Genomic DNA, 15,813 nt, shown 5'->3' on the forward strand with positions numbered 1-15,813 from the left:
CATGCAAAAACACAGGGGTACACACAATATAAAAAAACCTTTTTTTAAAAAAAGAAAAGTTGTTTATATGTGAGTATACGTACATGTGCCACATGAGTGTGGAGGTTAAAGGCTTTCAGCTTCCATTCGCTCCTCCCATCTAATGAGCCCTGGGAGTAGGACTGAGATCACTAAGGGGAGGGGCAAATGCCCTTACCCACTGAGTTGTCCCACCCGCCCTAAAGTTTCAATAGAACACAATCTGACAAAAATCATTAGTCATCTACAGATACATCTTTATTAGGAATGAGCCCTTCTCATCAGAGGCTGGAGAAGGGACTTGCAGTTCCACAGTCCCACAACAATTAAACATCATAACCGGACATCAAAGCAAAATGCCAAAGTGTGGATGGAAGAAAGTATTGAGGACAGTGTTTTGAAACAATTTCTTACAGGCATTCTTAGAAGAAGGAGGGTTCTGCAGTTTTGCATTTTATATTTAAGTTTGCTTGTAGTCTAACTGGAATCAAGGCTCAGCTGCTGGGCATTTTCTGGGCAACCATCTTTACTGCCAGCTGAAAGAACCATCTGCTCTGCTAACTGTTAGTACGGCCACAGAGAGGACCAGCCATGCTTACGCTCTTTAGCTGATTCCTCAAACAGCATCCTCGTGGAAGTGTGGGCTATCTTCTGTAAGTTCCGGGAGGGCAAGGTTGAAAACACTGGCCCAGAACAGTGACTCTGAAGTGGGCTGGGTGTATGCATGTGGGAGGGAGATGCGTGTGTGTGGCTGGAAAACAAATGTACAATATCTGTTGGTTTAATAATACTTTATAAAGTGGAGTCCTGCAGAATTATTTTAGCTGACCAGCAGTAGCAGAAAAGCAGCAACAGGCTCACTGGAGATTTAGATAAACCTGGTTGAAAAGCATCGGCTTAGAGGTAGAGATATGACGGCACATGAAGAATGGGTAATCAAACCAGTGTGGTCTGTTAAGTTTCTTGCCTCCATGGTTAAAGCCAAATTGCAACAGATTTAGCATTGAGGAAAAGAAGAAATAAAGGCTGGTTTTGTTCAAAAGTCCCAGTCACCAGGAAATACTGATGTGTGCTCTGTGACGCAGGTCAGCTCTCGGGGGGCATCGGACATCAGCATGCCTGGACGGACGGACAGACAGACAGCTGCTGTCAGCATCGGGTCTGTTGGGCAAACAAGAGACAAAGGACTAGATTTCAGAGTATAAGGTAGCTCAGCTTCCTCTCCCACCACGGGAACTCTCTCTCTCTGGTCATTTAAAGACTTTTGTTACACGTGCCCCTTGAAAGAGTTGCCAGGAAAACAGGGACAACACTGAGGTGAAAGGACACTGAGGTGAAAGAAGATGCTGGCAGGCTCCTGCAGAGAGAGCTGGGGGTGGGGGTGGGGTAGAATTTCCTTTCTGTTTCATACTTAATCTCAGCCTGAGCATGTTCTAGAATAGAAGCCACTGGGTACCACTAACTGCTTTTAGTGATTTAGAACTCAGCATGAGCCCAGAAAGTTAACAGCAAACACAGTGCTCACCAGGAGTGATGCTGCAAGTAAGGATCCGAAGATGCATATTGACTATTTTAGGTCTGGAGACTCAGCTGTATTTCTTTTCAGACCTCCTTTCTTTTGGTACTATCCTGAGTGACCACAAACAATATATATGAATTGTCAAAAGGACACATTGTTGACCTGTGAGTCATGCAGCCTCTCAAAGTACTTTTAGGCTAAAGAACCACAACTTTTTTCTTTGATGAAAGAAAACACTTGTGTCTTTCTGTGTAAGAGTGCTTGGAAGCTTGCTAGCTGAGTGCTGGAGGACACAGAGAAGTTGGGTATCAGGCCCCAAGGCATCCTGGTGATACTGTATCACTGAAGGTCCATTAAGAGAGAGCTCTTGGCTAACAAAAGAGTGGAGACTCCCTCTGGGTGGGGACATGACGTGTCCTTATCTCCTCCCTTAAGAGTTAACCCCATTGGGCTGGCCAATCAGCTGGCTAAGGGCCTCCAGGAAGGCAGGTGCCCCTCAAGCCATGCTAAGGAGATAGGAATGCCACTCTGTAAGTCTGCTTGCTTTTCTCAATCATTCAGAAAAGCCCAACCTTTCCTTTTTTTCCACCGGTTCTAAGCAGCCTTCCCTCACACTTAGGTTTGCGCCTCTCACCTTCCCTCCCTGACTTCCATGTTGGCTTAGCTCAAGGGACACAGCCTTTTTCTTTCTACCACCATGTTCCTCTTTTGGGCAACTGCCAAGATTTACACCTTGCCCACCCTGAGGTTTTTCTTTTGATTTCTAATAAAATTGTCCGTTTGAGTCCATCCTTAAATTCTTTATCTGTAAAGCTAAGAAACTTGAGGGGACCCTAAATTTTCTCAGCATCCGGATGATGTGCGCTAAGGAATTGATCTCCCTGTGGTTTTCTGCTGGGCCAATATCTCCTCTTGGTTTCCGATTTGGTGTTTGAGAAGTCAATAAGATCCCATATACACACAAGAAAAACACATTGCACTTAAATCGCACCCCTTCTCTGGCCTTTCTGCTGTGGCCCTGCCTACATTTCTTACTTCCTTCCCATGTCCCTCTTTCAATCTCACTTTCTATTTATCCCTTGGGAGTGCTTTTCTTGCTTCCTAAAATAACCTTCTTTCATCTTCAGCTAACTGAGTCCTTGTCAGCCAATCTCTTTTGAGAAAGACCCTTTTCTACCATCCTTGGTTGCCAAGTGCCTCCCCCACACACTCCTGGCACATCCCATGACATTATTCTATTTGCATCAGGAATTATGTATTTCCTTGTGATATGCCTACCTCTCTGGACTCTAACTTTCATGTTTTGTGTGTGTGTGTGTGTGTGTGTGTGTGTGTGTGTGTGTGTGTGTATTTATGTTTAGTGCTATGTGTAGTAAAATATTTGTTAAATAAAGGTACACTGAAAGGATTTCTCCCATCGGTACAATTGATTAACAAGAGTCGTCTCAGTTCCTCAAATCACCCAGAATGTTCTCCTGCAGCATAAAAGAAAATGGCAGCGGAACGCCACTGTCCCCCAACACCCTGGCCCAGCCTCACCTGCACCTCCTTTATTACTGCAGAGCTCCAATCTGCTTCAGCCGGGTCGTCAGCTCCCCATTCTGTTGCATGGCAGTTAGATCACTGCACCCACCTATGCATTCTTTACCAATGAAGACCCGAGGAACCTGCAGAACAAACAAGTCAGGATGGTTAAGGAGCCCCACGACTGGATTGCCCCTCCGCATGTTGCCCAGCATGCTAAGCTTCACAAATTACTTCACAGTCTTCTGAGCGTCTTTCGGAACAATGCTCTACTGAAAATGTTGTTAGAGCTGGGTTGTGGCTCAGGGGCACAGCTCCTGGGCGTGTGCTGAATCCTCAGCCCCAGGTGAGAATGAGGTTAAAAAAATGTTTTCCAGACCGTGTGACCTTACAAATTTTTTTCGCTTTACAGACAGGTATTGGGAGCAAATTCTTATTGATACAGCAAGACCATCAGGCTGTGTTCTGGTTTCCGGGAGTTGGAAGCAAACCTGAGACCTCATACTGAAACCCAGCCACCGGGAGCATGTTTCTTTTTCAGTGTGGGTCCAGGCTTACTAATCATTGTGTCTTCCTGTTATTAAAACACAGGTTAGTCGTCCTCAACTAAAAGACAGTACTGTGATGCTTCGAGTCTCTTTTAATCCCTTGACCATAGTCAAATACCTAAATGTTCTAGGTTTGGGTCCAAGGACTTTGATCTGTTCTGGCATCCTGGCCACAAGTCACTGTACTTGTAGAATGGTCTCCTCTCTGTCACTGCCACTCCACAAGACCCTCTTCAGTCACTTGTCACTGACAGTTGAAGAGGACTATAGACTCCCTAGGAAGGAGGAAGTGCCCTTAGTCTGGCCAAGTGATTTCCAAACCAGAGATGTGACATGAAGGCTGTGGGGATGAAGACAGGGCCTCTGCTAAGGCATGATCAGGAAATGACAGGCCCTCAGACCACAGGGAACATAGCTGACAGACAGGGAGGGGGAAGGGCAGGCAGAGAATGTTTTCAGAGCATCGTACTTTCCTCAGAAAGTATAGAACGTCAAAGTGAATTACTAAAAGTGTGAGAAGGGTGAGAAAAGAGGTTGAATCACTGTGGATAAATTCTACTAGCATTTTTTAGAGAGAGAGAACAGGGGCTCCGGGGAGAATTGGGCTTTAAAACTAGAAAGCTGACAACTAAACCAAAGTCCAATTTTTTGTTTTGTTTTGTTTTTTAGAGACAGGGTTTCTCTGTGTCGCCTTGGCTGTCCTGGACTCACTTTGTAGACCAAGCTGGCCTCGAACTCACAGCGATCCGTCTGCCTCCACCTCCCAAGTGCTGGGATTAAAGGCATGAGCCACCATGCCCGGTTGATCCAAATTACTTAAGCTATCTCCTTTGTCTGAGAATTAGAAAACCACCCACAGAGCCCCTTTCTGGCAGGTCAGCCTGGTAAATGTCCATTCCCTCAGACTCAAGAGGTGCAGGTGGCTGTGTAGGAGATTTTGCAAAGGAAAGTGATACAACATAGCTTTCCTTAGATACAAGAGAAAAATGCAGAAAGATGAGACAAGAAGCCAAAAATCTCTATGAAATGCTGGTAACCTGGTAACCTTTTAACCACTGGTCTATACAGAAGAGCTCTCAATTTCCCCTGGTGACAGAGGGCTGGGACTCCCCACATACACACCTCCCCACTCATGCTCCCTGAGCTCTTCGGAGCTTGAGATGGACCTTGAAACATGATCCAGCTGTTCCCCAGGATGGAGATTTTTGTACAGTCTGGCAAGAACCTAGTTTGCCTGAAAGTCTGAAGGAACCTTGCCCTCCCACTGGCCCCCACTACAGTGTGGGCATCAGCAAAGCTGCCTTCAATCAGGCTGAGGAAAAAGAGGAAACAATGTGTCCCTCAAACCTCTGTCCCACACCTCTCTTGGGAGGAGGTTGAGTCAGCTACTGTTCAGGGGAGGAAGGATCTCCACCCTAACCAAGCTTGGTCACAGTGGTCTGAGTTCGTGGGGTGGGTTTTCTCAGCATTCTCTGCCCTCTAGGATTTTCTTCCTCTGTGTGTGTGTGTGTGTGTGTGTGTGTGTGTATGTGTGTGTGTAGGAGATTGACAATGATTACATTTGTCTGCCTGTGTTTATCTATCTATCTATAATCATCATCATCATCATTATTATTATTATCTATCTATCTATCTATCTATCTATCTATCTATCTATCATCTATCTATCTTAATAAATGAGGCAGGCTCTCCTGCTCCCCCTGTGCTGGGATTACCAGCAGGCTGCCATTTGTGTGCGGCTTAGTCTTCTCTTTATGCCTGTGAGGTAAACGCTTTGTCCACTGAGCCCTCCTCCCAGCATCCACATCTCCACATTTGAGAACTATTGGGTAGGATTTGAGCTCATGGACTCCTCAGATGCAGCTACTCAAAGCTCCTTCAACAGTTTCTCCTTCCTCTGCCTCAAACTACTGACTGCCATTCACACTTGAGTTCTGTGTGGCCTCAGAATGCCTCTCAGTTTCCTTCCAGACCCTGCCTCTGCTGCAGTCTCTTAAAATTTCTGGAGAGCGGCTGTGCATGCAGTGGCTGGTGCACTGGCTGGAGCTCCAGTGACCAGAAGCCTGTGAGCTCTGGCAGTTCCAAGGCTGGCTCCACAATCTTGGATGACCTTTAGCCTACCTTGCCCACCTCAGCATCACACCCATGAACAGATAAATACAGTTGCATGTAGTAACTTAACAAAACCCTACTGCTACCAGCCAGAAGGATAAGAATGCTACCACACAGCATCTGAGGCCTGCTGGCTTAGCTATAACCTTTCAAGACTGAAAAGAAATGGCTTTATTAGCTCTATTCTGGCTACTATAAAATGTTATCAGGCTGCTTCTGTGTTGGAACACAGATGTTCCATCTTCTCAGGCAATGTTCTCTCAAGGCCTAGAGTAGCCAATCTCTTTTGAGTTTTTGCACTGATGAGCTACAGTGTCCAGAATGACCTTTCCAAGCATCAAATCAAGTCTCCTTTTCTTTCACCTTGGTGAGGTGAGAGAAACAGGAGCCTGCTTCCTACACCTGCTGCCCCCCTCAACTGGTTACTTTGCTTTGCGAACATATCACTGCCACATCCCAAACACACAATTCATTGTATTGTCTCCCCAACAAAAGTGATATTTTAGAAAGTAAGACTTTGTTTCATGGCTGTACTTCCACTATGCAGAAATGTGCTTGATATATTGTAGATGCTGAAAAATATTGGTTATATCCAGAAAAGTCATCCTATGAACATGAAGCAAAAATAAGCCTTCTCAGACAAAAAATGGAGGTAATTTGCTACTAAAACAGTTGCCCTGAAAAAGGCATCAAAAGTTGTATCAAAAGTTTATGAGAAACAACAGAAGAAAGCCCCAGCGTGGGTAGGGGGGACCTATAGGAAGCTCTTCTGACTCTTCAGTCTAGCTAGACTGAAGTCCACTTCTATAATCCAGTCCTGCTGAGCCCCTACTGTACACCAAAGCCCATGGGGCACACAGGGCAATGGAACAGCCAACCTTTCCCAAGTTCTCACTCCGAAGGTGAATACAGCCTTATCCAAGATCTGGATGCAATGAGTTGGAAGCATTTGTGCTTCTCTCAAAAGGGGTGCATTTGGATTTGGACCCAAGAATCTGTTGTTGGGTGGGGGATATATATACATGTCATACAGATGATACTGCTCGGGTACTGCGTGAGGGCATGAGTGCAGACGCTCCCCCAGCAGCCATGCAAAATTCATGCACGGCAGTACAGAGCAGTGGGTGCAGGTTCAGTGAGAGACCCTGTCTCAAACAAACTAAGATGGAGAGTGATTGAGAAACAGCCTGAGGTCAACCTCTGGTACATGTGTACACACTACACATGCGTGTACACACACACACACACACACACACACACACACACACACACGTATACACATGTACACATGCATACACAGCTTTTGCTATTTTAAAGTCAAAAGGCCACTACAAAATAGTGTTGCTCTATAAATCAATGCTAGCATTTGTTAAATGAAGAAATTTGGACTTTGCTGGTTGGTTGGTTTTACTTTTGTCTTTCTCCAGAACAGGTGGTACTAAGAACAGCGCTTTTCTTTTCTTCTTCTTCTTTATTTTATTTTATTTTATTTATTTATTTATCTATTTATTGTTTTTTTTGAGACAGGGTTTCTCTGTGTAGTCTTGGCTGTCCTGGACTCACTTTGTAGACCAGGCTGGCCTCTGCCTCCCGAGTGCTGGGATTAAAGGCGTGTGCCATCATGCCCGGCTAGAACAACATTTTTCTTAATTCTGTTGTAACTGTAGCCACCTACAGACCTTTCACACTATCTATTGATGACTGGCTCCCAGCTGTGCTGATTAGGAGGCAATGAGTCTGGGATATGCCCTGAACATGGGCTTATCTGAAAAGTTCTCCAGGTGATTTCACTGCCTAGCAAGCTTTGGGAAGCACTCTCCAGGAGGAGGGAGGGAGGGTGGGAGCCAGACCAGCGGCCTGTAGGAACCTCCACACTTCTCTTCACTCACTCAGGGCTGCGCCCCGCTTGTGTCCCTGCTCTGAGACCTCATCCCATAGCAGCAAAGCAACATACTTTTGGTCTGCACCACTATGCAGATTTTTGAATCAAATAATTTCCAAGGCTTTATATACCAAGATCCCAGAAGAAATTCTTTAAGTCACATTTAAGCTCAAGTAGGAAATGTGTTTCTGCCAACGCTGCCATAAGGTACCCCTGAGCGGGACTTAAGTGAGCTTGTGTGACTGCCCTGTCAGGAGATCTTCGTGCCTCTCCCTTTGGCTATCAGTCTGTGTAAACATAATGGGCCTCAGGACTATTTCCCCAGAAAGCCTGTGAAGTCCTGGTGCCAGGCAGTGGAGGAGGACACCCTCACAGGAAGAGATCTCACACAGTTCTGGGGCCCTCACCTGGACCTGGCCTGTAAACTTGCCTTCTATTTAAGAGGGGAGATGGCTCAGCTAGGAAAGTGTTTACACATCAGAGTGAAGACCTGAGTTTTAGCCTTCAGAACCCACAGAAAAAGCTGGGTGTAAGTCACAATGCTGGGGAGGCTGAGATAGGAGGACCCCAGGGGGCTCCCTGGCTGCCAGACAATCCAGCCCAGGCCAAGAACTCCAGGTTCAGTATTCAGTGATGAACCATGTCTCAAAAAATAAGATTGAGAGTGACTGAGTGAGTGAAGAAGTCACCCAGTGTTAACCCCTTGGCCTGTCGCGTGGCCATGAGTACACACACACACAACACGTACACATACACGCACCCTAAACTTCATGAACTTGGAAGTCTCTGAGCCCCTTTATTTGTTTATCTCCCCAGGGAAGCCCCGTTGAATAAGTGTCTTTTCTCTGCTTTTCAGTGTCATGTGTCTCTTTAATTGGTATTGGAGGCAGGCAGCCAAGGTTCTTGGCTTGTTGGAGCTGCCAGATCCTAGGATTTGTCCTCCACCAACGCCAGTGACAGTGAGACAAGCTCACCCTTCCAGCCCCAGAGACTGTTAGGCTGGGCATTCCCCCAGCAGCCCAGACACAAAGGAAGCCTTTACTGAGGGGAGAAAGAAGGGTTCTTTCTTAGAGAGACGCATAGTATATTTTCGGAACAGGATTCTGAAGTGCCCACTCTAATCCTGCAGCTAGGGTCACCGAGGATTTCCCAGGCACGAACCTGTGAGATCACACAGTAAGCACTGTGGTAACCACATCTGAACAACAGCAGGCCTGAAAAAATCCTATAATTAAAGCAGCAGAAGCGGGGGAAATGGAGCATAGGGTCTATTCTTCTAGTGGGTGGAGCTAGATCCGAACCAGCAAGCTAGGTGATGCATAAAGAAAGCCGAGAGATAAGAAAATGAAGGATCGCAAAGCCCACGGAGACACATGAAAACAGAGGGAAGTGTGTGTGTGTGTGTGTGTGTGTGCGCGCGCGCGTGTGTGTTCTATCACACCCAGCCGCGTGGCTGCCTCCTGTCTTGCCAGATGAACGCTGTCAATTCAAAATAGTACTTAAGACAAAGCCTTCAGATGCATAGTTCCCTGCCACCCGCCCAGCTGTCACTGGCCTGGCACCACACACCAGAGCGCTGCCTACTCATTTGACCAGTGTCTTCTTCCCTCAGGGCCCTCCCCCATACCCTGCTTTGAAGGACAGAGCCCTGGCAGCGGCATCCTAGAAAAGGCACAGATGTCTGCACAGCTCTGAGCGGAAACAGCAACCCAGGAGCCATTTCCTCAGCATTTGAGTACACTCACTGTTCTCGCCCCGGTGAGCTGTTGTAAATAGTCTTGAATCTCACTGGTGTCGTTGGTGGCTGTGATATCCACAAATTCCAGAGCCCCTTGTTTGAAAGGCAGCTGGCCGAGGATTTCCTGGGTCTTTCTGCAGTAAGGACAGGTGGGCTTGATGAACACCACCACCTTCCCAGGCTTGATCTTGCAATTCACAAACTCCTGAGCCATGCTGACAGGCTGCGTGGCTTCCCCAGGAGGGACCCTCAGTGTTCACTTGAAAGCACTAGTCTGGCGTGAACCGTGAACCGCAGCCCAGCCAGCGGGCTCTCATTTAATAAGGAACCTCCTTGGAGGAGGAGTTAACAAGTAGAGTGCTTCAGTTTTAAAGGGCCAGCCCCAAAGTCAAATCATTCTGGTATGACTCACCAGTCACTAGGCCTACGAAGACACACTTGCTGTTTAATCTGTGATAGCATAGGCCAGGCTTTCTTTGTGTCCTCCGTGTTTGGGGAATGACTGTCCAATAGCAGGGATCAGAACTAAGTCACCTTCTAGGGTAGCAGAGACTGCAGTGACCAGTTTCTGGGAAGGAAGACGGGACTTCTTAGAGTAAATTCTCTTTTTTTTTTCTCTTTTGGTTGTTTTCAAAAACTTAACCGCATTCACTAAGGAAAGCTTTGACACTTATAGGAAGTGGGGTCTGCATGGCGATTGGGCTGTGTGGGTTGTGACCAGGGTGTTTTCTTTGCCTATAAGCTGGGTGTTTGCTGTGTTATTAGGGGAACTGCTTCTTGGCATATAAAAATATGGTGATTTGACAAAGCTTTTCGGACTTGAACTTTGGTCTCTGAAAAGTAGGGTGTTCAATGCTCAGGCTATACTAAGAGGGCAGATTTGTGAATGCACTTTGCCACAGGACCTACCTGGGAAGCTATGCCTGTCTCATTCCCAAAGCCTTAGGGCTAGTGACCTTTGAACAGCTGTTCACTAAGAAACAACTTCCCCTATAACCCCTGACCTCAAACTGCAGACAGAATGCAGCTCTTGTCCTGCCTGACTTGTTTCTACCAGTCTGTTCAATAAGCAAAGCAAAGAGAAAACTCCTGTCAGGCTAAATCTCTTTTCCAAGAAGCAGCAAGTTTCACTGGAGCCAGAGAATCTTATAGGAGGCAAGCCCAGAGCCATGTCATGGTGGGGGTGGGTGTATCTTGTCACAAAAGAGGAAGGGACAGAGTTAACTTCTGGAGGCCACTTTCTTGTCTCTCTCATTGTTACCAACATCAAATGGCAAAATAACAATCCAACGGCCAGACTCAGGGCCACAGAAGTAGCTCAGAGGAAGCCCTGTCAACACCCAAGAAGCATAGCAGGGCTGTGTGGCTGAGGTGACAGCTTCATGGCAGGGCTGGAGCCCTCACGACCTGTAGCGTCCCACACTTCTAAACAAGCTCAGGGATAAAGCCTGGGCCCTGCTCTTCTTTTCCTTTACCTCAGCCTAGGTGCCAGCCCCTCCTGGAGACCTCTTGAGGCCCAGCTGTCTGCAGGGCTCTTACTGTTCCCATGACCCTGGGGCACCAGCATATAGTGCAGGCTGTCTGTTAATGTCATCTGTCTGGTCTTTCCCGCCCTGCTACCTTCTCCTCCTAACAATCTGACTGTCCGGTCTCTCTCCCATACCATGGTAATCAACCGTGTTTGTCTCACCTCCTCTTTCCTAACCCCTTGCAATCTGACCTCCTTATCTCCTCCTGCTGAAATGCCTCTGGTTGCTTAACCATCCTAGAACCAGCCTAACCAAGAAGCGTGAGTGTGAATTTAGCATGTGCAGAACCATGGAAACCTCCTAAGAGACCTGGCTGTACAGTCACACATTATCCCTAACTCCAAACTCCAGACAGATGAGGATCTTTTTCTGTCAGCATGATTCTCTAATTTTACAGTGTCTGATTTGGAGTCTACCATATTAACCTCAAGTCTTATGAATGATAGTACCTAGAGATAGGGGAACTCTTCTGTCTGTCTGTGGTGCCCGCGCCACCACGGTACCGAGTCGAGGGCGAGCGACTGCGGATTTAACTCATGCACACACACGCACACACACACACACAATAACACAGCGGGTCCTTCGTGCTAAGAGAGCAGCAGCCACAGCAGCAGCCGCCGCAGTGGTTTATTATTTACCTTCTCCTCCAGAGTTCCAAAGAGCCTTCTTATAGGCAGCCAAACAGGAATCCTCCACTCAGGTGAAATCCCTCAAGAGGTGATTGCACACAGGAGGAAAAGTCTCGAGGAAGGGAGGGGCTCACTCTCAGAGCAGTAAACATGACTAGCTAACCAAGATAAACACAGACATGGAAGCTGCTAGAAACAGGACATGAAACAGCAAGACAGGCAGGCAGCCCAGTCGGATCTGGTTCCTACATCTGTCCTGAAGCTCAGCCTGAGATTAATATCCGAGTCATTATCTAATATACGATAATATCTAATATCCTTATCCGGACCTCTCTTCCAGACCTCAGGAATGCTGAGAAGCCCCACCTGACACTCCCTCCAGCATCCCAGCCTCACTGACTTAATACATAAGCTGCACAGCTTTCTCCTAGACCTGAACATCCTCCTCCCAATACTGCCATCCTCTTGTGGCTAGGGCAGAACATTGAAGGTATCTTTACTGCCCTCTGCTTTTACTTACATGGAATAGCCAAGCTCTCCTAGGTTTGCCTTCTAGGTCTCAGCTAGATCCAAACACCCAACTAACTGCTGCTCTTGAATGCAGCACTGTTCTTGGAGCCCAGCTCTCTGTTGCCTTATTTGATCTCCTTAGTCCAGACTTCCGGCCTGCTCTGTGGTGCTGCCAGACAGTCCCTAGACACGCTGGCACTCCAACTTGTGGGGCTCTGATAATGCAAGATGACTGCAGTTTTCCTTCCTGTTCTTAAGAGACTTTATAAACAACAGAAAATTATATTAAAAGAACAATCACTGGGCTGGAGAGATGGCTCACAGGTTAAGAGCACTGCCTGCTCTTCCGGAAGACCCAAGTTTGATTCCTAACATCCACATGGTGGCTCATAACAATCTGTAACTCCAGTGCCCATTTTTGGATTCCATGAGCACCAGGCATGTGCATGGTGCACAGATATACATGTAGGCAAAACACATAAAAAATTAAATAAAAAAAAAACAACAACAGTGACATATGAAGGCCAGAGCAGCTTATCATGTGAGCACGCCTAGGAGGCACGAAGTCTAGTAGGAAAGAGGTGTCTGCTGTGCAGCACTTCCCAGAAGAGCTAATGCACTCTGGACTTGTCACTCACTGAACTCATCCAGTTAATATTTACTAATCAGCTACCAGCTGCACAGGTCCTTATATATAATTCCATCCCTAGGAATTCATAGGGAAGTTGGGGTTATAGTCGTGGAAAATGGCCACAAATATTATCATCTACACAGGTGGATACAAAAGAGGTCTAAGGGCACCAAGAGAGAGCAGTCCACCTGGAGAGTGGTTAGGGAAAGGGTCCCTAACAAAGTAGAGCCACATATGAATATTCAAGTGTGTAACTGACTGGCTACATCTCTCAGGAAACACAGGAAATGAGCCCATTTTGATCGAGGACATGCTTTAAGTAGCTAGCGGCAGGAGTGCTTTGGGGCAAGAAAACCTTACAGCGTCTATCCAAGCTCGCTCTGGAATGGTTCTGGACTCTCACAGGCTGAACTGGTTCTGAGGGCACCTCAGAGTCTGCAGGGGTGCCATGGCTTACTTCCGAGCTACGACTGCCCTTAGGTGTATAGTTGGAGGCTTCAGGTAAGTAAACATGTCACCAGAGTAGGAAGGTTTCGGTGTGTGGCTGTGCACCCTCTGTGGAATGCTCTGTGGCCCTCCACAAATCTGACTATGGGGGATCATTAACTTTGTCGCAAAGTCCCTCAGGGCACTTCCTCGCCTGTTTGCTGAAATTAGCAAACACAGACAGCCACCCACTTATTGTGTGCTGTTCATGTAGTAGACGTAGTACAAGCAGTTTTAACCTCCACAGCAACTTTGGAAGGTAGATCCGAAACTGACCAAACAATGGAAGGGTGCCTGACTTGGAGGGCGTGCAATTCAACTACGGTCATAAGAGTTAGCTCCTTCCCAACAGGCTGCCTTACATTTGGGAAGCTCCTCTTACCACAGTTTCTAAGATCCAGGTTCAGGTTGGTCATGAAATCTTAAGTTACCACCCATGACCCTAGAGTCCCTGGGCTCTGCTGTGGTTTCTTGCTCCCCTGTAAGTTCAAGACCCTGTCTCCTGGGCTTCGTAGGTGCTTCCACTGTCTTATTGTTGCTATTGAGTTCACAGAGGGAGTACTAGTTCAAACATAGGCATACCAGGCCAAAGGAACTAAAGCCTGGATTGGAATTCCTTTCCTAGAGATTCCAATAGAGAAGACACATTTTATTTACTATCTCCTCTACCAGCTCTTGGTGCTGAGGCAGGATATCTCACAGGATGTCATCTGGTTACCTTGGTGACTCAGTCTTCCCGTCTTGAAATGAAAACCAGGTAGTTGGCATGCAAGATTACCAAAACAGAAAGAACTTCCCCAGAGTGAGCTAGTTGCTCAGAAAGTAGAAGAGATTTTTATCCTAAAGGGTTATCTTGCTTAAGAGGCTGATATTGGGGTGGTTTATATATAAGACAGGGGTAACAGACTGGTGGGCCCCTTCACAACAGGGGTCAAGGTTTGTGGTCAAGTCATGTACTTCTGATCCTAATTACTGATGATATTTGTAACTCAAGGCCAAGCATTATTATTTCTTCGGGCTCTTCTGATCACTGATTGCCTTGCCCTCACAAAGCTTTCTGAGATTCCCCCAAAGCCTTCTTGCTAATAGCCAAACTCACAGTCATGAGAGTAAACAGACTTCACCCCACTTTTATGACAAATAAGGGTCAAAGGAAGTCAAACAGGGAGCCAGGTTTTCAAGCTGTGGTTCAACTCCATCGCCTTTGAGATGGGTGTACTGGGGTTGCAGCGTGAACGACTCATTTGGTCTGTGATGTAGATTCCTTCTAACAAGTTTTGGAGGCAAAGCAGATAGCCTCAGATCTCAGAACACTATCTCAACAAGAAGGATTTGATGTAGCTATCGTCACTAAGTGGGTTATTTGGGCCATTTCTGGTATGAAGTCACTAAGTCCACTCCGACTCAGTTTTGATTTGAGGAGTATGTTTTTCTTATCTGCAGGAGTTTATGGACAAATCTTAGTGCAGAGGCCTAGAGGTCACAGGTACTGTCTCTGAGGTTCTCTTGGTCTACCGGTCCTGATTACAACAGGAGCCACACATCTGTCCTTCATTCACACACGTGTGTTAGCTACAATAGAAGGGGCACAGACAGATGTATAGAGTAGAGACAGTAGAGTAGAGTGAGAGTGTACTGTGGGTGTGGGCACAGCCCTGGCAAAAACCAACACCTCAGACCCATGAGAAACTGGCAAAGCCAGTCACTCTCAGGGTCGATGTGAGAAGAGCAAAGCCTTTATCTGTCCAGTGCGTACAATAACTAGCAGGTACAGCTTCCTCCTCTATCTCTGTATTGACAACTTGAGCCTCCTTCCTTACAGAGACCACCTATGGAGACCGCAGAATCTGTACTAGACATAATAAGCACACATGGCAGCTCTGAGCTGTGTTGGTAGTAGGTGCCACTCCATCAGCGAATGAACACATTCTGCTTTTCTGTATGTGTGTCTGTTCTTTTTTTTTTTTTTTTCATTCCCCAAGTGCTCTCAATCAGGGCTTGGGACATAGCAGACAGGCATTTCCAACTACACAATTTCCCCTAGCAGCGTTCTCCTCTACATCTTGAGTGGAACTGGGTCACCAGGCCACCCCTGAACATCTTTCTGAAACTGCTACTCGTATTAGAAACATGAGAGAGTCCCGCCAGAATGGTCACAGTCACCAGAGAAATTTGAGTTCCCCTCTTGGGGTTCTTGGTTTTACTGATAAAGAAATTTTTAAAAAGGAACTCAAAAGGAAACTTGAGTTCTAAACAAAACCTCTGGACAGCAAGTTGGAAATCTTGGCAGCTGCACAAGGGCACAGAGAGAAGCGAACAAGCCATACCATTCAAGCTGAGCCGCATAAGGGTCGGCCTCGCATGACACAAGCTGCCACATTGTAGGAAGGGGAAAGTGAGAGACAGTGAGGCCCTCAGTGCGACGGAAAGCATGCTGAAACAGATAGAGGGAGTGGAAAGCTGAGCTTTTCTCAGCGATTCAGAAAAACAGGCACGTGAAAAGTACAGTATCTCATTAACCATGTATTCCTTCTACCTGTTTAGCATGGTCTGACGTGAGCTCCCCTTCCTCAGGGGTGGTCACTTGGCCAAGTGCCTCACCTGCCCAACTGGGTTAACACTTTTATTACAATGAGTTTTTAGATTTATTTCACGTATATAGGTGTTTTGCCTGCATATGTGTATGT

General features: G+C 46.7%; 1 protein-coding gene across 1 annotated transcript; it reads right to left on the reverse strand.

Moving 5' to 3' along the window:
* Nucleotides 1–263: 263 nt before the first annotated feature.
* Glrx (glutaredoxin) lies at nucleotides 264–9,614 on the reverse strand. Its single transcript, XM_051172375.1, has 3 exons — nucleotides 9,349–9,614; nucleotides 3,077–3,204; nucleotides 264–1,179 (listed from the first exon to the last, which is right to left on the reverse strand). The coding sequence occupies exons 1-2, from the start codon at nucleotides 9,553–9,555 to the stop codon at nucleotides 3,091–3,093; spliced, it is 321 nt and encodes a 106-aa protein (XP_051028332.1). The 5' UTR covers nucleotides 9,556–9,614; the 3' UTR covers nucleotides 264–1,179; nucleotides 3,077–3,090.
* Between the last annotated feature and the right edge of the window lie 6,199 nt (nucleotides 9,615–15,813).

The sequence above is a fragment of the Acomys russatus genome, chromosome 30, assembly GCF_903995435.1.
Source record: "Acomys russatus chromosome 30, mAcoRus1.1, whole genome shotgun sequence".
Lineage (NCBI taxonomy): Eukaryota > Metazoa > Chordata > Mammalia > Rodentia > Muridae > Acomys > Acomys russatus.